General features: G+C 35.5%; 2 protein-coding genes across 2 annotated transcripts in view; one reads left to right on the forward strand and one right to left on the reverse strand.

Annotated features, from left to right (window-relative positions):
* Nucleotides 1-20876, forward strand: part of LOC119834941 (T-box transcription factor TBX6) — a 31380-nt gene extending 10504 nt beyond the window's left edge. The window contains exons 3-5 of the mRNA XM_038359496.1: nucleotides 10901-11168; nucleotides 16280-16420; nucleotides 19910-20876. Of these exons, the coding sequence (XP_038215424.1) occupies nucleotides 10901-11168; nucleotides 16280-16420; nucleotides 19910-20401 (901 nt within the window). The 3' untranslated portion in view covers nucleotides 20402-20876. The remainder of the gene's footprint in view (nucleotides 1-10900; nucleotides 11169-16279; nucleotides 16421-19909) is intronic.
* Nucleotides 20877-23040: 2164 nt separating this feature from the next.
* On the reverse strand, nucleotides 23041-25278 carry LOC119835104 (ankyrin repeat and MYND domain-containing protein 2). The gene is made up of 2 exons (XM_038359736.1): nucleotides 24982-25278; nucleotides 23041-24895 (listed from the first exon to the last, which is right to left on the reverse strand). The coding sequence occupies exons 1-2, from the start codon at nucleotides 25180-25182 to the stop codon at nucleotides 23912-23914; spliced, it is 1185 nt and encodes a 394-aa protein (XP_038215664.1). The 5' UTR covers nucleotides 25183-25278; the 3' UTR covers nucleotides 23041-23911.
* Between the last annotated feature and the right edge of the window lie 1039 nt (nucleotides 25279-26317).

Below are 26317 nucleotides of genomic sequence, written 5' to 3' on the forward strand. Positions count from 1 at the left end.
CTGCTAGTGTTTTTATTTGAAAGATCTAAAATATGGTTCTTAGTTATCGTCTACACAAATAATCAGGTCTGCAATAATATACCACAAAACTGTAACAAGTTCCATCTGTCTCCTATCAGAGATAATCCGAACCCTCAATAATCGTTGAACAAACAAACAAATGCTGCTTAGAACCGTTTTCTTTTTTTTTCGACAAAACAAAATATGACAAATGGGCGAGGCGCGCCGGCGCAGAACGCTCGCGTGTCGTCGCGCGGACCTCCCGCCATTTTAAAAACAAACAGACAATATAAAAACTCGTTATTTATTCTCGTGTTATTCGATGGGAAGGGCGCGCCCAAATTCGCTTAAAAAAATCATAACTTATAATTAAAAATGTCTGAGATGTTACGTTCTTTAACGTCAACGAGATATCTCAGTCGCCAGTCACAGTACACTATACACTACAAGTCGGCACGGCTTCAATCATCTTAATTTTTATAGCTGACTTCAAAGTTTATGAGATTTGAAAGATACTCGTATCTTGGTGATCGCATCCACGAATCCACATTCATAGCGTACGTTCCCGGCGCTTGTCTTAACATAAATACCGATTAATTGATTCGATCTGTGTCGTAATTAAAATGGGTGATTAGAGCGCGGGGTTCGGCGCCGGCGCCTCAAAGCGTCTCCTCCAGCATTCCTTTTGTTTTACCATGGGTCGTTTGTCGCCTGCTTGCTGCGTGGGCTAGGTGCTGTCCTTATCTCACTCGCCGGAAGAGAAACGAGTGTGAGAGAGAGGTGTGCGGGCGCCGACCTCCTGCAGTGCCGTCGGCCGCCCGCCGAGCGCCCCGCCCAGCGCATGCAGCACTAATAATCAGATTATGACAGCCAGCTCTCAAACGCTCAATACCACTCGTCACTCTTCAATGTCTCCTGAAAATTGACAGCCGACATTTCCTTGCCCTTTCCTCTGACATATTAATAGTACTTTTCGCAGTACAAGTTAACAAGCTCAATAGTATTTAATCGAATTTATTTTCATATACGTACACCGTATATTACGTACATCAGTAGAACTCTTCATAAGTAAAACAAAACGATTCTTATTGGACTTAGTACCTACCTACATCTAAAATGAAGATAAAAATAATGTTTTAAACATAGGCAGATAACAATCTAAAAAAAAAACCAGTTGAACGCATGAACTCGAGTGTTCATAAAGGCTAAATTGCTTAATTTTACTTCACGCAATCACTATAAAATCCTAACATCCGTAAAACGAAGTTGTTTGTGCGACTTCAAATTGATTGTAACCGTTTAGTGTAATAAAGGCTTAGATGACGTAAGTTTGTCGTTAGGACAAAAAGCGTAACGTCATTGTAAGTAATTGATAATTCCGTATGGAAGGAGAAGGAATCTGAAGCACGCACCGCACAGTCGACGCCACTGAATGATCATATCGCAATGTCCCTCGGGAAAGCGAACCCTCCGATCATCACCGAGATTTGGAACAAAACCAACATACATTCCTTCCATTAAATACAGTGACAAAACTGTTATTTTAACACACGCAGCCGTGTATAACGTTCACTGATTTTTATCCAACAAATATTGACAAGAATTTTAAAATCGCATTGTCATCACGCTCCTCCGCCTAAAACAATCGATTGATGTAAAAAAGAAATATGTGAACAACAAATTGAATTTAGAACTAAAAAATGTGGTCCGCGTCATATCTGAGCGGCGCTTGATTCATTTTTTGCTAGCTCGGTCCCTGATGATAATTTCTCATTAGGTTATAACATTTTTGTCAGTGGAAACGTCGTAAATTCTTCGAATAATTTAAGGAAGAAAGTGGTCGTGTGTTTTGTTTTTATGGCGCCAACAGGCAGCCCGGTTAGATCGGTATCTTTGGATACAAGCGTTTAACCCATGTTACGTGGAAGTTCGGGATTCTCACGGATTCCGAGACGATCATTCGCTAACGACATGTAATAGGTACGCTCGAATAAAACGATTTATGTTTTTCGTAGTAGTCGATTTAGAGAATTGAGGACAGCGCATGCAATACTGCTAATGAACTAATTAATACCAAAGAAGAAGTTTTTATTGAAATTGGATCGTATCTTAACCATACAAAAACGCATTTCATAAAATTCAAATATAACCTTTAATTATAAAATATTGAAGACTGGCAGTTTACAAATAAAAAAAAACCTGTACACAAATCAATAAGATCAAACCATCTGATAAACAGAAATGTTGATCTCACTAATGAATTAATTTCCAGTATGCGCCTTAATCCAAGGGAATCGTTAAAGTAATTTGAATGTTTATACGTGTTCATATTGTTCCCTACATGACCATATTCCCTAGAATAACGTCATTAGACACAGGAGTGGGTGCGGGGACGTGTCACGCAGTCATTAAAATTTGGACACGTACAGTGAGGTAGTGGCAGCAGAAAAATGCATAGGTTATTATAAAATTATTTTGATTAGAGTAATTGAGTAAAATTTTGGTAAATATGAAAGTATGAACAATTTTTGCGTTGTATTTATAGCACTACGATTCTTAGAAAAATCAGTCATTACTTTCTTTTTTTAATTCTTTTAGCCAGGTTTAAAACATCGAAATTTACATAATAAAGATAAATAAAAATCTTTTCAATATGAAAATCAATTAGAATATTATGAGCCTTAATGTACGTAGGTATTATTTTTTAATAATTGTAATGCATTTTTGTTGACCCTACCATTCTCCCACATGACATAGACATCCCAAGATCTTATCCCAGTCAAGTTCACGATGCAATGTAGTGTGTCGTGGCGCCGCTCTCCATCATAACTAACAAAATATTTCAACTTAGGAATCAAGATATTACTATCTTTCTATATTTATTTAATCTGTATTTTTCGATACTTTAAATTTCAGTTGTGAAACTATTAGGCATTTTTGCATAAGACATTTTATTTTTACTTCAGTTGAACTCCTAACAATCGACCTATTTACAAACATTGTACTTGTAAAGTATATGAGACGTTAGACATTTGAATACTTTTGTATGATGTTTGAATTTAATTCTAGTGTAACTGAAAGAATAACAACCACAATGATCCTTACGATATCTTACTCCAATAAAAAAATTCGACGTTGACTTTATACCCGAATCGTTCTATGTACCTTCCTATATATCTGTTGAAGCATCTAATTTGCTATTCAGCTCAAAAAAGATGTAAACAATGCACCCAAACAATGTTCTTACAAACAAAGCTTGTAATTCCCTTAGTACAGTCGGGACCACCACGCGTGCGCAGATACCATCAACGAGCATCGCGACATCACGCCACGATCTGTATCAGTTACTGTGCTACTGAAACCGACAAGCCTTCCCACCCTATACCAACCTACAGCCAATTATAAACCATATTCCTTTACACTAACGCTCAAAATCTTTTCATAAAGTAAAACAAGTATGAAGCAATTCCCTGCCTAAAGTCCAGAAATGGGTTAACGTACAGCACGATTTTTAAATAAAAGTGTCACATGGGTGTCGTTGTAACCCACTCGTTTGTGAGAATACCGTTCGTGATAAGTCGAGATGTACACGAGCGTGACATAAATGTTTACGACTTATAAGGAATATGATCTTAGCGCCCAAATAATGGGAATAAAACAAACTTCAAGCACACTTGAGCGTACAAGCCACCGATGTTAAAACAACTATGTTAGTTCATATTTGTACCATCAATCTATCTTTAGATATAAGCATTTATAATATCGAGTTATACAAAATACGTTGAAAATGTAAAAATAGAATAATTGCAAATAATAAGTACGCACTTACTTTTGGTATATTCAATTTGCTAGAACTTCAAACGGCCATGAAGTATGTGTGTACTGTGTCATCTCTAAATTGAATTATGATGAATATATTCATTTGCTATTTGATAAATTAACACAGTATTGTAATGTTCATAAACGCTAAGCGAGTCAAAACAATAACAAGTTTACGACAGTAATTAGTGGCGCTGCATTTGCAGATGTATTTAGGTACTATAAATGCGTCGAAGCAAATAGACAATTATCGATACGAAAAGGTGCTCAGAATTACGCCCATACAAACCCCATGCAACATACATTGTACGAGCGCATTTCTTTGAAATATGTAACATCGGTTCAATGTCAATAGCACGGAGTATGATGTCGCAACCCATCCACTAATTGCTGTGACAGGGCGCGGCGCGTTTGAGCTCAACACATTACGCAGCCTTGGCGCGATTCCTCGTATAATAGTCTGATGACAAACGTTTGGGGTAAGCGATCAGCGGACTGACAAAAAAGAAAATATTTTCACATCATGTCTCACACGCTGTGCTTTTTGCTACTACCAATTTGGTACCAATGGTACCAAATACAATTTGTCTCTGTTAAAACATTCTTTCATTTGCTCGTTTGTTAAATCGATTTAAGAGGATAATTTTGTCAGTTAAAGTTACCTACTAACTAAAATAGGTAAGTCTGGATTACAAAATAACATTTATGATTTATGACAATTTATTTTTTACTTTTAATTTATCTAAACTTGAAATTTTATTTTATTCGAATTCACATAAGCAGAAAACAGGTCTTAATTTACAATCAGATATAATCATAAACGAAATTGGATTACTTTCACTATTTATATATCGGTGAAAGAAATATAATGTCAAAAGAAAAGATTTACATCGTTTTGATTGGCGGTACGATTTGATCTCATAGACGCTCATAAACTATCACGAATCATACTCCGTCGACAGGCACTTGCGCCACACACACCGAATTAATACCAATTAACACACACTGGCTTAATTGTGAATCGAGTGCGGTTCGCGTGCGGCGGCCTCTTTGTCGGCCCCTCAGAGCCCTCCTGCGACTTTAATTCGCGACTGTATCTCTTCCTCGAAAAGCTTCCTAAAATACAGGCGCCGTTCACTTCCAAGATGTTATGAATAATGAACTCTGCTATCGGTGCATACGTTTGTAATTAGTTCGCATTTCTCAAAGATGGTTCTAGGTATTGCGGCATCACGGTACAGCGAGCGAAGTTCCTGCACTTGATGAATCTTTCTTTGGGACTATTAGCGAAAGTCCGTAAGATTCTTAAAGTTCTTAACACGCATTACTACATGTTGTAGAGATAACTAAAAACCTATTCACTTGTTATCGAAAAAGGCAAATCCAAACATTCATAACATCATAGGGCAATATGTCAATTATCAATTAAAATTTATGAAAAAAACAAGCTGGCTACTATCTTTAAGATCACCGTCTTAGATAAAAATCACCGCATACAGGTGATCATCAATTCTTTCTTATATCGCAGCTTTGACAGGATTATAATTAGAAACTGTCCGTTCTTATGGTTTGTCGTTTTTAATGTCGCTAGCCGGATCCCATACTGCGCTCGCATTTCATTAACTTGCGAGTTAAAAAATTGGGAGCTCTCATAAAACGGTGTGATTTATGCGCGGACGGCAGCTAACGATCGCTGCCACCGACCCTGCGTCACCATACGTATCATTTTTATCCGTATCATATTTAATATCCATTATTTTATCAACAAATGAACAAGATATAAAAGCTTTATATAAGTACCGGAACTGGCGTTCGAAAGTAGGTGTAGCTTGACAAAATTGACACATAATGTATCTTGGTGTTTATTATTCATGAGTGTCGCACTTTTAATGTTGCTTGAAATGTATCCTGTACGTATAGGTTCAGATATGGTGTGTAGTACACATTCACGCAGGTAACGTTATGTAAATAGCGTCCATATTAACATCAAATAGAGGCGGGAACGTTACATACGTATCGTATTTAATTTAAGTGATCAAAAACAGGCTAGATGGTTGTATTGATTATTATCTTAACGATCTGTTGTCCGCATTGGACGGCGTCAAAAGGCGCATAATAGATTCTAGATGCGGCGGCGAGATAAGCTTTGTCCTACGCACGGCGGTCCCGCACTAACTGTCAACTAAATTACTGAAAGATTGCGGGCCGGTTTCGTTGCAATTTACAAATGCGCTTTGTGCAACTCTACCGCCGCGGCGCCGGACATTATACGCATCGCTTATGTAAATTATATGTGCCGAATGCATCGATACCGATGTAAGGGTGAATGATAAAAATAAGATTTAAGATTATGCTCTAATTACAGATTCATGAAATAGCGTTTAAAAGCTTAATTTTGTTCATAAATTTTATTGTTTTTAATCGTAATATCGTTGAAACTTAAATAACATTTTTATTGCTTGCGGTGCTTTTAAGACTGATTTGATTTGGCAATGTCGATTTGCTGTAATTGGAGCGGGTTAATTATAAGAGCGCAAAGGGCGCCGGCTGGTCGCTTGTGTCGGTTTCCGCAAGTGGCGGTGTTTAGGGTAGTTGTAAATTTGGCGATAGGTGCATAAATATGTCATGCAGGTGCGCACTGCGGGATGTCATTGTGTCCTTCGCACGCCCCACGCCGGCCGTGCGTCCATCAAATTTAACTACCTTTGAACCATATTAAGTAACGACAAATAGTCGTGTATGTATTCATTTTACAATGCCTTGTATATCTATTCTAATAATATAAAGCCGAAGAGTTTGTATGAACGCGCTAATCGTATGGATTATAGAACCGATTTTTATAAATATTATAAATATTCTCCGTGCTGTATAGCTAAGTATGAATGTATATAAACGTATATACGGAATAGGTTTAAGTAACTCATCAACGGCAATTCATGTCATACCGTTTACTAGTTTTTGCTTTTATTAATTAAATACTCCGTTATCTCATGATGTTCTGTTCTATAACATGTTTACAGCCCGAAGTTAATCGATAGGACAAAAACGTTTGAAACAATCGAATACAAATGACATACCTATATCGCGCTAGCCACCTGCAGCCGCAGGGCGCAACAAAAAGTGGTCGATAAAAATAAAATAAACTTTTTGTCACGATCGTTATGATTGAAGGCGCTGTCGCTGATTTTAAACAAAGGACGACAGATAGGTTCCCATCAATATGCTAATACCGGGTTACTCGGACAGAGTCGATCCGAATCTTTTTTGCTGTCAGACCCAAATTGGTTTATTTGTATTGTTGAGAACAACTCTCGAGTGAACTCTATTTGCAGACCGCTCGCAACATGTGGAGTGGATTCGCTTTTTGTGTAAAATAGCGGTGTTTATTTTATAAAAATATTTGTTCAGAGTTGAAAAAACCACATCGAACAGTTCGTGTGAACCACCCTTTATATTCTCGTATAGACAGCTCCATTGATGTACAAGTTTACAGTTTACTGATTCATTAACTACGCGTATTAACATCGCACTTAACTGAAACAACAGTATACTGGTAATCAATTCGCTTGTGTGCTTACGTAAGACTCATAATTGATAGTAACTCAGCTCATAGTACCTACCTGAAGCACGTGTCTGCTATTATTTCATATTGAAGTAATTAAAACATTTATGCGTATCAAACTTTAAAAAAGTTGATTTGTAAAATTCAACTCTGTAAATTAAACGTTTAAAGGTATGTTTTATTACACAAAAAGTTTCATAATTACTCTATCAATCGCGTCGTAGCATTATTGTAAAAATAAATAGGAATATATTGAAGTCGTCGCGTCGTATAAAAATAATATAAAAAGCCATCATTTACATGGCTGTATTATGTCAACACTCAACATTACTGTAACGCTGTAATGTTAATCACTATCAAAACACGACCCGTAAAGCTCGCTGCGATTCTCACGGCGGCTCACAAGCCGAGTGAACATTTTGACACATCCAGGTGTCCGATTTTTTATACACCCACACAATGGAGGAGGAGTGTTTAGTTGTTTACCCAGGCTCACATCTGGGCGGACGAAAAAACCGGCTGGACCTCTCGTATGAGCGCTAATGAGCGCGACTACGCGGCTTAAACACACATTCTTCTGCTTAGCCTCTCGAAAACAAGTGTTAAAGCTTTTTAGAAAACAACAGATGCACACAGAACAACGCTAGCCTGTCCCATTAACGAGCGCAATGCGTCTTAACATTGAACTTGACGATAAAATACTCGTGAAATCAGTTGTAAAGATAATTAACCCCGTGGGGTAGGTTCGGGATGCGTCTGTTTATGACTGCGCCCCGGCTAATGTATCAAAGACAGTATTCAGTGGCGTATATATAACTGTACGAACACATTATCGATTACGCGCTTGACTGCTCATGTGACGACGATACAAGAAATTTGACGCAGCGGAAAGACAAATGCCCCATTATATATTTTAATGGGAACAAATAGTTTTGTTTACTTTTGTGAATGGTATTTTTACAGTCGTATATATTGAGCGGATACGACAGAAAATCGCGCTTCGTTTAAGAATTCGAGTGCGGATGCGAGAGCGGATGTGTTTCTTCCCGCGCTGTTAGCGCCTCCGTGCGGCAATTGGCAAGTTGTTACCGATTTACGACCCACTCTTAACTTTATTCAACGCGATTTTGGTGGTCCCATTGTATTCCACTAAGTCCCTTCCCACCGGCGGAGTCATCGCGGCTTAGCGCGCCCTCGAATGCCTTTTATGGCGATCCGTTTTTATAGTCTCCTTATTTCATTTGCATCGCTGTATAAGCAGTATTGTTAAACGGAACGTATTCGGACATTACATTTATGATTGTTACAATATCGTTAATTCAGAAATTAAAACGACGCTTTTATTACCGATACCATAATGAAATGAAAGTCGAATGATAATTTATGTTACACGATCATAACTGTTGCTCAGAGTAAAACATCGTTGAAATAATAAACTTTCGAATATCTTTAAAAAATGTCTGCGCGGTAAATGACGTTCGAAAGAATCTCGAAATCGCTTCTTGGATTACCGATAAGTTCCTTGAATTTTATAAAGAGGATTCCGCTGCCGGTTATTATCACATTTAATTAGCTAATAGCGGCTGAGAATCTGAGTGCAAGTATCGAATTGAATTGACGAGCCGCAAAATCCGACAGTGTTGCGTGCATTAAGGGTATCTTAACAGCTTTAAAGAGGTATTTTCTGCTGCGGACTGTAATAGGCTTTTAAAGAAGCTCATGGGGGTTTTCGCATAAATTGCACGTCGATCGTCACCTTTGTCGGCGTCCTCAAAGCCTCGATAAGTGACGTGGCGTGATAAGAGCGTCGTACGGTAGCAGAGGGATTTGTCGATGTACGGTCAACATGATCGTCGATACCTGCAAGTAGTGTGTGTACATATTTGTGTTTGTTTTGTGCGTTCCTGTTTGTATGGAAGGACGTCTGTCAATATTTTCGATGGATAAGTAAGGCATAGCGTGTACCTTTTAATGTATCATGTTAAAATATATTTGGTGTTACTTTAGGACCGGAATGAATATTGGAATTTATCATCCCATTATAAAATGTTAAAAGAAAAACAAAATAACATTTTTTTTGTTCGTAACATTCAGATATCAATATGATACACAAAATTATTCGTTATCATAGAAAAAATACACTTCAGTAAACATACTCTAGGCATATGAAAATACTAAAAACTAATAAACATTCATTCGATTTAGTTCTTGTCGTCTATCCGTACCAAACGTAAGGCAGTAGCCGACGTCGTAAAGTTTAAATGGAAGCTAATTTAGTGCTCTGTTAATTGTGACTGTGTCGGCGCCTTATCAGCAATGCATTAGCGCGCCCGGCGGCCGGCAGATACCACTGTTATGACGGATGGCCAGAGCCAAGCCTGTGATAAGCCACGATCACACCGTGGTGAATTAGACGGATCATGCGGCGTAATCTATGTACCATTAAGCCTAAGTGATGCTAGTAAAAACTTGTATTCGGAACACACTTTTAATGTAACTATTGAATTGAAACGTATTAATTAAAAATGTTTGTCTATTATTATTAATGTTACGGTTAAGGGAAAAAAGCCGAATGACAACAATTTGTCAAAATTTTCCAAGTAGGTGTAGGTACGATTATTATTTACTCCAATCATTGCGTTATCGAATCTATTGATGTATAATCAGACACATTGCAGTTTCCTCAAACAAATACAATCGGTCAGACGGATTAGTTATATTGGCTCACCGTCGGCTCGCTATCAGCGGTCGGCGCCACATGACATTTCAACCCCAACGGGTGCCGAAAGCTCATTCACTAACACTTTTTCTTCCATCACATGCTTTTATAATCACGATAAAACCTACAGAGTGCCCATTGTCCCCCCTATCACCTTATACCCGCCGTAATTTTATTATCATCTTCTTTGTTCGACCGCGGTCAACTTTACGCCGTACAAAGTTATCTTTTATTGACTGTTAAGTGCTTGTTTTAATTTTATTTTGTTTATTCAAAGGTGAAAAGGAATGTCACCCGAAATACGAATATTTTATAGAACTAGTAGTAGGTACCTTCCTACTAAATTTATATGTAGACGAGACCGTTATGTTGAAATAAATGTTTAATCTAATTAACAATATTTCCACTATTTCCAAAGTCATTAAAGACATATTTTGTAACATAATAAAATCCGGTTTATGTATGTCTATTCCATACCATTCATAACATCGTACCTTTTTTATTTGTGTATAACATTGTAAATATTAGTATTTAGTCATTTGTTCAAAAAAACTACAATATGCACTATAATACACCTTTTCATTCCTAAGCTAACAACTTGTAAAAAACTTACAATGTACATCTTGTAATGAACTTTTTTCCACCTATTACATTGTGCCTTAACCTCTTTTATAAAAATAAGAAGAAATACATACATATTCATACGAATATTGAAATGAGTACCTTAAAACATGAAGTCTAAATTAACTGTATAATACTCTATTATCTGACAGCCATCTTATATGAAAGTATATTTTCAGGCGCATGTTCCCATCCCTCCGCGTAGCCTTGAATGGCCTGGACCCTCGGGAGGAGTACTGCGTGCTTCTAGAACTCTCTCTCGTGGGTCGCCGCCGCTGGCGCTGGGCGGGCGGCGCGTGGGCAGCGGCTGGAGGCGCAGAACCACAGTCTCCCAGGCGCCTTATGCTGCACCCCGACTCCCCAGCTCCAGGACATCATTGGACAGCCAACCCCATCTCCTTTAGCAAACTCAAGCTGACGAATAATACGATGGACTCCCAGGGACACGTAAGTTTTTCTTGTAAATCTATACTAATTATATAATCTATACTAGAAATATAAAACTAGTGTGTTTGTTTATTTGAACGCGCTAATCTTAGGAAATTATTGGACTTGAAACAGCTCAATAGCTTGTTCCATACATTTTACAATAATTAGGAAATAGTTTAGGAGACTGTAGCTTTTAACAAAATATCGTAAACTGCGCTTAGGATAATATAGCAGTTATACCGTAATGTATTTTAATTAAAAAACAAAATGTCCTTTTGCTAATTATAATCAATTTGTCTTGGCTGTATGCTGTATTGACTTCAACAAAGTTACGTCGAAATAAAAACATCTGAACTGAACCTACTAACTCGTGACTTCCACATTCTTTGCGGGAAACGCCTACCTAACCACATCTATCATAACCTACATATACACCAATTTTGAACTCTAAAGTAACGGGTTAGAGCTTTAAAATAAAATAAACATAAGAGCTTTGGAATAATGAGCAAAGAGAATACTTATTTAAAGTTAGTATTTTAATAAGTAGGTATGTAGGTTTTACGATAGTTGATATAGATAAAAACTGATATGAATAAATTACTTTTTACTTCCATTGTGACATACCAATTTTGCCATTAAATTACATTTTATATATATACTATGCAGCCGTAAGAAACATTAAAAGGGCAAGAAACGATACCTAATGAGCGATATTTTTATCATTCATTTGCATTAATGTATTTATGGAACTGAAATTTAAACAATGAAAACAATTTAGTAACCTGAAATAAAACCTAGCTGAATATGTAAGGAACAAATACCATTTTTCATTAGTGAAAGACAAATACATATAAAAAAATCGGAACAAACTTATTGTCATGGCTATTAAAAGTGGGTAGCATGTTGTAACTGAACGGAGAATATTATGATGGGTCTGAACAAAAACTTTATACGCTTCGTTGAGTCGATTCTTTGGATGATAAATGAAGATATATCAAATATACCGCATCCCCTATGTTAGCTAGATGGACATGTTATAATTTTATATACAAGGTTGCAATTAAAGGTTTAATTAAAGGTGTTTTTTCATAGATTAAACAAATTCACACTTTAAATATCAAATTTACACACCTTTCAACTTCAACTGTTAATGCGAATTCATAATGAATTAATTTTGCATTTTTTATTGAAAAGAAGTTGAAAAAGGCCATTTTCTTCGCTATAGAGAAAAAGAATAAGTGATATAACTAGTAGGTATAATCCAAATCTTCAGGCAATATTTAAGCCTTTACATGTTTTATAAAATATGATATGTTGTCAAGCGAACCCCGGGCGGCGTCTTTACGCAGCCGCAACAATGGGCAATGCTACCGACTTACCGATATACAAGGAGCATCGCCATTCACATGGAAATGTACGCTTCGCTTGCGCACTTGAGATTTCGCCACCTGTAATAAAAAGGGTCCCATTCTTCCTTCACTGGCCGCTTTGTTTGCGATTTTTTAACGCAACATCAAAGAGTTCCTATACCCCACAAACTCTTTGTGTATCGCTTCCCTAATTACGGGCCGGATTAAGTGAAGCTTTAAGTATGTTACAGAGAAAAGATTACGGTTATCATGTCGTGGAGGAGTTTGAAAATTACTTAATAATTGGAAAAGGATTGTTGACTAACTTATTCTCACGCAATAAACACGGCTACTCGTAAATAGTAATGCCGTTTGTTAAACGAATTATCTTGTTACTATGAAATATGTATTGCTAAGAATTCATCAAACAATTTGGCTTATTAACACAGCAGAACAAACAGCAATAAAACTTACAAATTTCTTAGTTTAAACTAATGCATACGTAGCTATGTAAAGTGACTCAAACCATTTTAAAAATAAATCATCATTTGCCCTCATGTAAGCAATCTAAAAAAATTAAGGGATGTTTGTTCGACACATTAAATATTATCGCTACAAGCAATCGGTTTGGTTACGACGGGATGCGGCCCGTGTCAATCCGGGGGAAATTACATGTTTTACGGTGTTCCCCTCAATAATTTTATCTTATAACATCTTGCACGGCTAATTATGTAGAGAAAACATTAGAGCCCTATAACACGCTTTTTATTATATCTGATTTTGTTTTATTTTATTAAGCTTTAAGCTTTCGCAATCCCCGCTTAGTCTCATTTTAATGGCATTCAAATACTGAGTTAATTATTTCCAATAATAACAAGTTAAAAATTTATATTAATTATCCCTAATTTAATTCAATTCAAAGCTCTTTAAATGCAATTTATTCACAGCGTTTTTAATTAACAAATATTATATAATTAAATTAAGTTCTTATAAAACAACAGTAATCGACAGTATTTATTAAATTTTAACAACACCGCTTTAACAAACACCTAGAAATCCCAGTTCCACAAATACCAAAAGGACATGCTAAAAAATTTACGTTTATCAGAAACTTCAATCGTACTTGATTGAACGCATGTCCGTTTGATGGACGAGAATGGAAACGTGAAGAAACGTTAATATGTCTGTCCATCGTCGTGCCTCTCGCGCTATCGGCCTGCACCACGTAGCAGATGAATATCTATCTCACGATTTTTATAAAGTTATTAAAAATTAAAAAACACATCTAAATTTTTTTTTTGCTCTCCTCCTTTCCTACTTAGATATAAACAAGGCAAAGAAATCATTTGCAATGTTATAACGTACTATTATCACGTAATATATATATACACATATAATATATAGACTTCCTTTTGTTAAACCGATTTTAACAATGAACTGTTAATAAACCTAATTTGTTATAATTACGAACAAAACAGGTTCAATTAATATTAATTAAAGCGAAAACTTAATCAGCATACAATTAATGAAACACAAAACGTGTAAACAAAACGAATTAAACGATGTCGATTCTTAAATTGTAGCGCATGTTAACTTCGCAACAAGGTGCAGTACCCCGAATTTCTACGAACGCAATAATGTGAGTTCCATATAATTCTCACGGATGAAATTACATCGATAAAACATAAGATACACCGAGTAATTAGCTAAATGTGATAAAAAACATCGGCGAACGAGAACATCGTCGAAGCTTAATCAGAGATAAGGTTAATTTTAAGGTTTTCTTTATTAGGTTTAATTGCATTACATTTAACTGCCACAATTACTTTAATTAGTGCTTCGGCAAAAACACAATGATGAATGTTACCTACACGACACATTACATCCACCTTTTTAGAGACATAAAAATGGTACAAATATTTAAGTTCATCGTTACTTGGAAAATGTATTAGTGAATGTCGTAGAGCTACTCGAATGTATGATGTTATGCAGACTTTAAAGACCCGTGCCTTGGAAGCCGCCGGGAGAATTTGTCGATGTGTAATTTCTGTTACTCAATTCTTAGTTGTCAAAACTTGCCGTAATTACGAGCCTATTTTATTTATAAAATTCTAGGTACTAACTTGTACATATATCGTTAAAATAATTATTATCATAATACTTTGTTCATTGAATTAAAAAATTAAACGATATAAATACCAGTTAATTGTACGACTCTATTATATAATTTAATTGCTGCGTGCTTGTAGCATTGTCACGTACATGCTTTTATAATTTGTAATAAAAACACCAAACTGTTCGTCCTGGCTTAATATTACTAAATAAATAATTAACTACATAGTGATAAATATTTATCTCCGTAAACGTGTCATGCGCATTGTATTTTTCAGTGTCCTGCGGATAGGTATTCTGTTCCGTTTTTTATATACAAGTAAAGGTGGCCACAAGTCTTATTACGTTAAACTTTTATTTAAATGCCAACAACAATAACAAAGTCAATTATTCTATTTCTATCTATATATTTGGTCGCTTGTATGTGCATTGTACATCCATTTAGGGCATTTCACGCATCTGCTTAATTCGAGTTAACCAATACGAGATAACGGTAGTGAGTGGAGCATATTGAATACCATATAGAGTTAATTTCCTATTAACACTCTCGCAGAATGTGGTAAATAGGCTTGAGCATTTGTCCATGTTTGGCAACTATAAAAAACTTGCATGGCGTCTAGACAAAATTATCTCGTTCTGTAATGACACGTGTCTCTTCATCAGTCTGAAATTCGTTTCAAATGACACTTTTTACATCACTTTTTTGTTATTTTCCGTTTATTTTCTTGAAAATGCACATGCTAACTGCCTTTCAATTACCTAATTGCTTACAATTAAAACCCATTCAGATAAATGTTTAAGATGTAATTAATGGCTTGCATTGTCTATAATTTCTGAAATATTAAAAAATAAAAGACAATCGATCACAAAAAGTAGTAACGTAGGCAGAAGCATATGTTTGCAAACAATATAGTTATAAATATTTATTGAAAGCTAGACTTTACAATTAAAGTAAGCGAGGTACATTTTTTGACCAAATTAAATTATTAAGATCATCATGACATTAAGCACACCACCTAAATATAAAGGCTGCAATATATAATGGGGAATCTATTGAAAGGAAGATCATATTTCAGAAGCGTACAGTAGTCAATAAACTAGAAAGCTTCATAAAAAGTGTGTATGTGAGTGAAAATAGAAAACAGAACCCTTTTCGCTTGAAGTGGTTTTGGCGCCCGCAGGTAGCGCTGGCATCAAGTACCACAGATAAGCAAACGCGCCGACTGTCGCTAACTTTTTTACCGAGTATCTGTTACAGCTTACAATGTATGCGAAAACACATTGTATTTTTTAATTACTGTTTCATAAAATTAGCAAGGGTTGTGGTTATTATTTTGTATTACACGCACATTGTTATTTTTTGTTGAAAAGCATGAACAATGTGTTGTTAATTTATTATTTAATTAGCTTTTAATAAACTTATTGTAGGTCTACAAAATTATGAAACCATTTTTTGATACATTATGATTATTTAGAAATTACCCTTCCACATTATTGAAATTTTTACATAATTTAAAATATCAGGAAACTCGTACAAGCTGATTTGCTAAATGTATGGAAAATTTATTATCGTGGTCATATTTTACGTATGATTTTTGTTCACTAACTTATCAGCTATTTAGCTGAGAATAATTTTGAATAAATTTTAACCGTGTATCTCCTTCTCAGATGGTACTAACATCGATGCACAAATACCGCCCTCGCGTGTTGGTGGTGCGCGCGCGGGACGCCGCCGCGCTGGCGTGGGGCGCGCCTCACGCTTCCTTCTCCTTCCCAGAGACTGAGTTCATTGCTGTCACTGCTTATCAGGTAATTAATTATTTATTTAAACTAGCATTTTAAGAGTTGTAATGCTCTTTACGAGTCGCATTGACATGATTAGTATATAATGGAATTTAACTATGGAATGAGGATAGGCCTAAATAAAAAATTAATAAGCTAAGAAGTGCCTCGTAAGGTGGAATTCTTAGATTTCATACTTTTTTTTTTATTAAGTTTCTTCTTTACAACGATTCAAATTAAAAGCGAAACAATAAGATAATCAGAGCAAATGATTAATTTTCTTTCATATACCGATTTTATTATTTTCTTTTAAAAATACATGATGTTACTTCATCACGTGACGTAGGTCCGGTTACAGTTCATATAAGCCCAATGAAATAAACTCACGTACCCAAACAAGTTTGAACACTGAAACAATTAACTTCAGGAAATACGAGTGTTTTTATGGAGGCAATGGCGCGTAGAAACAGTTATTTACCTAAATTTTGTGACTAAAGCCTGTACTTACGTAGAATAAGTAATTGGCCTCCTTTAACTAATGTTTTTATGTTTTAATGCTCACTAAATTATTGCAATTTTTATGTGTCGTTTAATAACAGGATATTCATTGTTTATTGTCTGATTATAAGTGATATATTCATTATCCTACTAATATTATAAACGCGAAAGTTTGTAAGTATGGGTGTTTGTTAGGCGTAGGTAATACTCGTTCACGCGAAAACGGGTTACAGCTTTTATAATTATATATGTTAGCCTACTTCTCAAATTGTACATTCAACATATAAACGTAGGTACCGTATATTATATTATAGATTTTGTTTCAAAAATCATCCCCAAAGTTTTGTCACAAATGTATGCAAAATTTCATCAACTTTAGGCAAAAATCATTAACATAACATATTATACGCAAGGGATTATGCGATGAATTCCCTTACACTCGATATCTAGATTGGAAACGCCTTACAAACTTCGATACAATCAAATTTTACGGGTTCCACGAAAACGTAGTACGTTTCTGAGAATGTGTTCACTATTCGCACTTATGATACAAATATTTTTTGCCTCAGGCGCCACGGCTTTTACCGTATCAGCAAAAAATGTGACGCCGATGAGTGGTCATCGGCAGATTTCGAAACAAAAGCAACTAATTTAAAGGTCCAGCGGTGTGTTTGTGCATAGTTCCGTATTGTTCCAAGGTTCCAAGTGCGACTAAAGCCTGTACTTATGTAGAATATATAGTAAAAAGATACAGTTAGACTCAAACGGCGCTCTCTCTGCTGATAATGAACAATTGTTTTAACACTAAACAGTAATTGTTGAATGCAGCTTCTGTATTTGTATGATTCATCGGGATTGCATTCAATTTTAAGTGCATTGTTTAAAGTTACATAATATTTAGAAAATTATTAGTATGATTTTATGAAGGTATAATTCGATAAATTTCGAATGAAATATTGCCAAATTTATTATGTAATTGAAAGCTTCAACTTAATAACATTATTCCTTCACACATTATGAACTTATAAATACATTTTTCACCTGGATGAGATTACTTAACTACAATTCCCTCATCAAATACCTAAATCGGTCGTTTTGTGTAATCTTATAAAGTTTCTTGTGTACAATAACTATGTCCTCCCCAAGAAGCCCTCCTGCTGTTTGTTTTCTTACCACACGTCTGCGTCTTTGATGCTCAGCACAGCGTGTCGATCTCTTGCATAATCCATCGTTCGGTAATTAGGTCGAGTCGGCTTCTTTACACCAGCGGCATATTTAATGTTGACTGCAACGAGGCGCGAAGAGCTCCTCGCGTCCATTTATAATTACAATTACAGCGACCGGCAGCTTTGTAGGATAATCCCAGAATTGTCCAACTAACGGGACTGCGTCGTGGACAATGGCCGGCGACGTATCGTTGCGCATTATCCTCGCATAAACGAACACACGCCGCCAAATGTATTGTTGAGAATTACCGACGAATTACAAAATGCCCTTTGTGATCCCCGGCCGACTGTTAGCCAGCGTAACTAGGTGGCAGACGGCGCAGCCGCAATAACGTACTCATTCGAGCAACTTGTAAATATCAACTTGTAAATGTCGAGACATCGAATGTTTGTAAATCATCGATAATTCAGCCATTTGCACCCGATAACTAAACTAAATTTACACAGACCCTAATTATACATTTCCGAAAAAACTGGCGACAGTCGCAAATATGAAATATTCACGCAAAAAGCGAGCGACTGGGTGTCGCGTGACGTCACGGGCGACAGGGCGGAGCGGGGGCGGCGCCTGGCTGCTGATACTTCAGCTAGCCGACCGACTCGAGAAGTGCACTCTAGTGAGCTAATAACAGGCTTTTAGCACTCCTCGCTATCGGCTAGCTGCGCGGTTATCTGGTAGTGCGATGAGCAAACGGCACCCGCCGGCGCCGCCTTATCGACTCATGCAAACAATCATTTACAAGTGACTCTACGCGACGGGACTGTTTGCGGTCAAGATTCCGCTAGATAACCCTAAGTGCCAAATTTACAACGTGCATACAAGTTGTACGGTTATCTAAAGTACACACTAATTACCAAATACGTTTGTGAGGTGGTGTCGTTCGGAGTACGTGAAAGTGTTCAGTACACTTGATAAATTGAGCCTTTGTCCCCGCTGCATTTGGGGGCAGAATTGAATCTTAAACGTAACGTAGACTTTGATCGTATTCACACTTGTAATACTTTGTACCTACCTCAAAGTCATCATACCGATTGTCAATCACTATACAGTAGTAAAAAACTCTTCCATGTTATTAAAATAACGTGACATATGTACAAAAGTTAGCATATCGGATTTCGTCACGGCACGACTACGCCTGCGTCCCGGCGCCGCGTCGCTAGAGCATCGGCCCGCAGCCCGCGACGGGCAGGCGACATCGGCGACATGCAACATGCCATGCTAATTGGCCTGTCGCCAAACCACACATGTGCAACAATTATCCTTTACAAGCTATTAACGACGTGTATACGGAAACGGATGTTTAAATTGCCATCCCGATGAGATAAAATGAATCCTCCCGTTTTTCGATGCTGACAACCTTAATCCGCTTATCGGCTTGGAAATTTCATACAATTATGACAAACGGGAAATGTTATGTTGCATAATAAAATATCAGATAGTTATATCGCTATCCAACCTAGAAAGATGCCATTTACTGGCAATACTGATTTACGCTATAAAACAGGTTTTTTCATAAACATTTCCAATGTCTTGACTCGATAGACAAAATTATCCAAATATTGCTCGCACATACTTGTAAATTATCTACGAATACAACTAGTTAATCAATGAGAAAAATAAATTCACCGTAACATGCAATCAAAATAATGACTGAATCGTGCTCGAAAAAGAGATTTTCTTTTTTTGATTTTGAAATAATGACTCAATAACATTAATAAAATCTTAATGAACACTATACGCCTTTGTATTTTGTCGCAATTATGTAATAATTTTGTTTTTCATTGTCCACAGAACGACCGGATCACGAAATTGAAAATTGACAACAATCCATTCGCAAAAGGTTTCCGTGCTTGCGGCCAATCGAAATGTAAAAGAAAAAACGTGGACAGTGATCCCAGTAATTCAGACACACCAACCGAGTCGCCGGAGCCAAAGCGCGCGTGTTCTGATGCCGCATCTTCTTGCTCTGAGGAAGGAAGCTTGCGTTCTTCATCGCCGAGGTCTCCTCCATTGATTGAATCACCAGCACCCCTTATCCGACAAACTACTCCAGATAGCACCAGCCCACCAGCGTTCTACCCTCCCGAGTTGCCCTACATGCATCCATTACATATGCCTATGCCTATGGGCATTTGGCCCAATGCTTCCGCGAATCCCTTTATGGCGTCTTGGAGTCCAGCCCTTCCCGCCCCCGTACCAAGGATACCGTCCCCACCAGCCGCCCCGGCGCCTTGTCGTAGAGTTAAAAGCTTCACTATAAGCGCACTTCTTGGTGAAGGTTGAAGAACATTTAGAAATAAAGCGGGAACAACTAGCAATTTTTAGATATAAATTTATTATATGGTATCTAATATTTTTGTAACAAGAGATTTTTTTAAACACCTATTTTATAGTTTCCTATTTGGATATTAATGGTAACATTATGAAATCATAACTTATAGATAAATAGGTTACTTCCTATATTATATTGTCATTGATTATATTAATATCACTGTTCAAGTTTCAACTACCTCGTAATTTAATAAATTTTTGCTTTGTGATAGCTGTGCCTTTAAGTATGTAAATAGTTAAGAAATTAGAGTAAGTATTTATAGTTATATATTATATCTACTGCATAATTAAACTGTCGGAAGTCTAAAGAACCTACCTATTATGTTACTAAGCATGTATACTACGTAAAATAAGGTCTTGTTTGTAAATACTGTAAATAGTAATAAATAAATATGTGTAGTTAGGTAAACAGTAAATACAGTATATGTTATTCTATATTATACCATCGTTTTATTTTTCATTAAAAAACCTGCCCTGCAGACCTTTTGTAGGCCGAATACAAGCCTCATTAATTAATTATATACCTACCCAAATAAAGAGAGCTTTCGTTCCCTTCTAACAGTTTCTTCGCTTATTTTTTGGAAAATAAAATCACTATATTTTTTTATAAAAAAAATCGTTTATTTATGTTCATATTTAGGCATAACATCAAAATCAGTTCAGAAGCATACAAATATAAAAAACCATCAGACTCAAATGTAAAATTATGAGAATTTAATGTAAATTACTCGACAGTAAATTACATAAGAAAAGTATAACAGTCTTTCAAATAAACAATTGATTTAAAATCCTTTTTAAACACGGGAATACATATTAACAGTACCAGCTGTTAATGTAAATAATATATTTATTGGCCCCGTCCCCTAACCAATAGGAAAAAGGCAACATTTTCATTTTTCAGATTGTATATTCTAATTTGACAAAAGTAAATGTTTTTTGATCATATAAACTCTAATATAGTATCATAGATAATATGTAATATAAGTATATAATATTAATATATTATGTACATAAAAATGAATCCCTGTTTCCTTGGTCACAGTTCACGCAATTTTAATAAAAATAAATCATATAGGTACAAACACTAACAAAATAATTTGTTATTCCAGCCGTTCCGCAAATAAGTATAAAACTGTTTATTGTGGTAAATATTTTTAATCTTTACTAATATTATAAAGCTGAAGGCTTATTTGTTTGTTTGAATGCACTAATCTTAGGAACTACTGGTCTGATTTGAAAAATTCTTTCCACCACTACCACCTAGCCCACTTATTGATATATATGTGGCTATATATGTACCACGGGCGAAGCCAGGGAGGAACGCTAGTAAAATAATATAATTAACTTAGATTAGCAATATGAATGAGTACTTGCCACACTATAGTACCTACATTGCTATGAGGACTTTCTTTTACGCAATAATAAATGAGATTTATAAGTTTTATAAATAACTATGTGTAAACCTCGGACAAAAACGCAAGCAGTAAAAGGTAACTACTAAAAAGCGAAAAATAAATTTATATAATTACTTAAAACGCTACCCGCTCATTTATTTGAAGTTGGTGCCAGACTAGTCTAATGGTAGAAGATAATAGATAGATGTACCAACTAAGTTTCTACATAACTAACTGTTTATCTGCTTACTTGGCAAAGTTAGCACTAACCTTAAATAGATGAACGGGCGTATAGTAACGCTTATAATAATTATATTAATATATTTTTCGCTGTTTGTGATTGGCGTGAAATAGTAGCATGCTACTGTATGCCATTCTCTACTCCATTTCTTTATTCCTTCCATCAATCCTTTCCTTATCCCTTATCCATTAAAGTTAGATACCCATTGCACAAGCACATGGCCTCGGCTGTTTATAGGAGGTGCAGATCGCTTACCATCAGGCAACTCATCATCTCCTTTGACACCAATAACGTATAAAAAAAGTAGTGTCCTAGTAGAACTGTCATATTATGTTTGTTATAGATCCGTGTGTACACAGTTCATAAAATGCTTTCTATTTTCATGTTAATGAAGAAATGGGCGATTTTTCTAATTGTTTGTATTATTAGAATTTTTTCCAAATGTGGCTCCACCTGTGTGATAACTGCGAAAGTTTTAAGTGTAGTAATAGTATTCGTATCGTTTAATAGATGGCGCTTAACAAATATCGCTAATGAAATTTTTCCATAACTTTTTATAGGTACTACCAACGTAGAAATGGCATGTTTTTTGAATAATTGATAAGCCATCTGCAGGCTTATTTCATACATGTAAATAATCAGTGCATTTGTTAGCCAGCTGCGTGCAGAATTTAAAATGTTCTTATATTATGTACTTCTTATCTAGCAATCATTCTTAAAATTTCTAAATGGAGTCGAATGAATGAATGGATGAGTCGAATAATGAATTCGAAAGAAATCTTTGATAATATAAAGGATTTGAAAATCCTACGCATTACCTGCATCCATTACTCTAACACTCAGCATTTCCATGATCCATAAGCCAGTCCAAGGCTATTTTTTAAAATAGGTATTAGATAGATATCAAGATTTTACCTAGCTAGTGGATATAATAGACATTAAAAAAATAAAACGCATTGCAATTATACCAATTTATTTGAACAGAAGACACATTCACGTTACTTTACATAAAAAATCAAGAACACAACACTAACTGCAAAAATGGAGGTAGATTGTTTTAGTCAAATCCTTGTAAAGATTTTTAACCAATGACGTCAATGATACTAATTATATTGTAAAGAATAAACACATTTTTATGCCTAATAATAGAACCATAGCACACTAAATACAACAATGTATTTATTTAATGTAAAAAAATGTTTAGTACTGCAATTTGAAAACTAATAATTTATTATGAATTCAAAGAAACATTTAATCAAATAATACATATGTTATACGATTTTCCAACAGATACACATTTCCAAAACATACCAAGGATTTCAATATCTGGCTTTTTCCTTTGTACAATTCAATTTATCAAAAAGATAGAGTGAAAATTTAGACATCATTAGATTTCCAAAGGTTACTTTAAGAAGCAATTTAATTTTGACATATTAATCTAGAAGACTTGCATTAATTTTCGTTGCAAAATAAAATTATGTGCTATACAACATCTATATTTACATATAACATTACGTTTCTATCATTCATTGACTGATCATATTGCTAACAATTTAAAAATACCGCGAATATATCATAACATTTTATCCAATTTAAATTGGTCATGATGATATAAATTATAAAGGTTAATATAAATCATCCATTGCTTTAATCACAAACAATAAAAAACAGGTGATTACATAACTTGCAATATAAAACATTGTTTCAAAAACTGTTTATCATTCAAACAATTTACCTAGTGTATGGATGGTACGTCTGTTATAAATCGTGTACATAGGTGTGGTATACATTTAGATTTATTTAAATTGGTACATGTAAATTATAATTCTATCCAGCAACAAGGTTCTGAAGTTCCGCAGTTAATTCAGAGGGGTCAATATTCGCTTTGGAATTACTTGTAGGTGCGGCAACATTAGACTCTCTGTTACACCCCTTTTTATGAACAAACCAATGTAGACGCTGACATTCTCTATCACAGTATTGCACTGTTTTGCATTTTGAACACTTCTTGGCTGGTTTCTCCTCACCACAGGTGCTGCAATAGGGGATTGTGTCGATGAACCCTCTTTGGCCGTTGATAGTGCAATTTATAACTGAAAATGCTGGAGGAGGGTCTTTACTGGTCAATGCAGTCACCATTTGATGGAATGTGGTGCATTCTCTATATGGAAACTCTCGAACACAATCCTTTAAGAAGGCATCCATCAGATCTAAGGAATAACCATCCTTGCCAGGCTTCAATAGCTTTTTAGAAAATATCTCCACAACATCATGCTTCTTCTCATTCTCCGCATTAGGCTTCTGTTTATCCTTAATATTATGGATTTCCTTAATAATATAGGCAAGGTAGTGATATTTAAAAGCCATAACTTCATTTGTCTCACTACCTCTAGTCATTTCTCGTTTACACAACATCTCTAAAACTTTACTAACTTTATCAGCATTGTCTAATAGTCCTGGGGCATGTTGTAAGTTTAAAGCTAACCTGACTGGGTGGATATTTACACCAAGAACAAATCTATGTAGCGTATCAACTAGAATAGGAGGCAAATAAGCCTCTGTTTGAAGTCCTTGAGGCACTGAATAGTAAGCAATCTCACTACGAGGTATATAGTTGTTTATAGTTGCAACAGTATGATGGTTTCCTACAAACGCAGCCATTTGGGCGGCAGTTCGTCCCACGGAGTTGGTCGCTTGCGGTTTGGCGCCCGCATCTAAGAGTAACTTGCAGACTTCAGAATTCCCAGACAAAGCGCCAAAATGTAATGCCGTATAGTTATATTCATGATTTCCACAATTAACATCCGCGCCCTGGAATATGATAATCGAAAGTTAATTTTATTACCAATCGATAGAAAGGTCGAATAAACCATTCAATTATTCATGCCATGTCTTACCCTATCGAGAAGTAATTGCACCATATCCTTACAACCCTTATAAGCGGCGTGCTGAAGTGCGGTCATACCATTTTCGTCTAAGAAATCAACGCTGCCCTTGTGTTGAGCGAGTATATTCTTGAATTCGGTAACGTCTCCTTGAGCTATAGTGGTAAATATAGTTTTCTCGGGTGGATTAAGATCCTCAGTTTTGTTGTCCATGATGTTAATTCTAATCAATGAAACTATTTATTATAGGAAATTTACTGATTCTTGTTCGTAAAGAACAAGTGCAATGTCAAAATCACTACTGTCAACTGTCACATTCGGTTTGGCTTTGTTGGTTTGTTGTTGCCATTAGCCATAATATATTGGACACGTTCAAATTAAAAGATCTATACATACAGTAAAAGAGTAAAAAGAATGTATTTGTACTTTAAAGATATTTTTAAAAATGCATCTCTTTGTCTGTGTGTTTGTACATGCTTATCTCTTGTTGTATAGGCATTAGGTCTGGACAACATATAGGCTATAATTTATTTTGACTGTCACACTATATGCAGAACCGCAGCAGGCCACCTAAATATTAAGAGATAAAGAAATTGTGCAAATGCCAAAATTGTTACACGTAATGAGCGTTTCCTACTGAGAGCATATATTTTAAGATCTGGAACTCCAAGAGTCACACAATGTATAATCTATGGGAATGAGGTCTTAGCAAACATTGTTCAGTTTACTGATAGGCACATCTTCACCTCATTTTATTTTGTAAGGAAGCGTCCAGTTTGTTTACGTTCACAAAAACGAAGTCATGGGCACCAACAAGTGTTAAATATTACAATAAATTTAAACATTTTTTTTTACAAAATCTAACTAAACCACTGCATTTAATACGTAACCAACGCTATTAATATTCGAATAAAGTAAATTAAGGCCCCAAAGACGTCATATATAACAAATTGCTTGGCTCGATATGTTCTTTAGCTATTAATAGACTGAATGTGAATTATAAAAGTTATTAAAAGAAAGTATAGTACAGAGAAGACATTTATCGAGATAAAACGATTTGAGGAAAGATAAAAAAACATCAGAACATCTAATTCTAAACCTTCTTATGATTATTTTAAGTATGAGGAAAGAGTCTACATTAATGTATTATCTTTTAAGATAGATAACTTATAGTGCGTAATAAGTTTCTTTTGAATGTAACTTTTTTGTTTAGAGAAAAGGGTATTTTTTTTCGAGGAAAGTAACTAAGGCGATTACATAATTAAACAAAATTGATTTTGCTAAGATTATTTTAAAATTGATAAGGTCACCAGGTCAGGTTATTCTGAAAAATAAAACTTCATCATTG

This window comes from Zerene cesonia, chromosome 20 (assembly GCF_012273895.1).
Source record: "Zerene cesonia ecotype Mississippi chromosome 20, Zerene_cesonia_1.1, whole genome shotgun sequence".
Lineage (NCBI taxonomy): Eukaryota > Metazoa > Arthropoda > Insecta > Lepidoptera > Pieridae > Zerene > Zerene cesonia.

Bases quoted from the DNA above. Each gene is read 5' to 3' on its own strand.
- LOC119835104 (XM_038359736.1), bottom strand. From the start codon at position 25,182: ATGGACAACAAAACTGAGGATCTTAATCCACCCGAGAAAACTATATTT. The intron at 24,896-24,981 runs GTAAGACATGGC...ATCATATTCCAG, and splicing joins TGCAATTACTTCTCGATAGG to GGCGCGGATGTTAATTGTGG.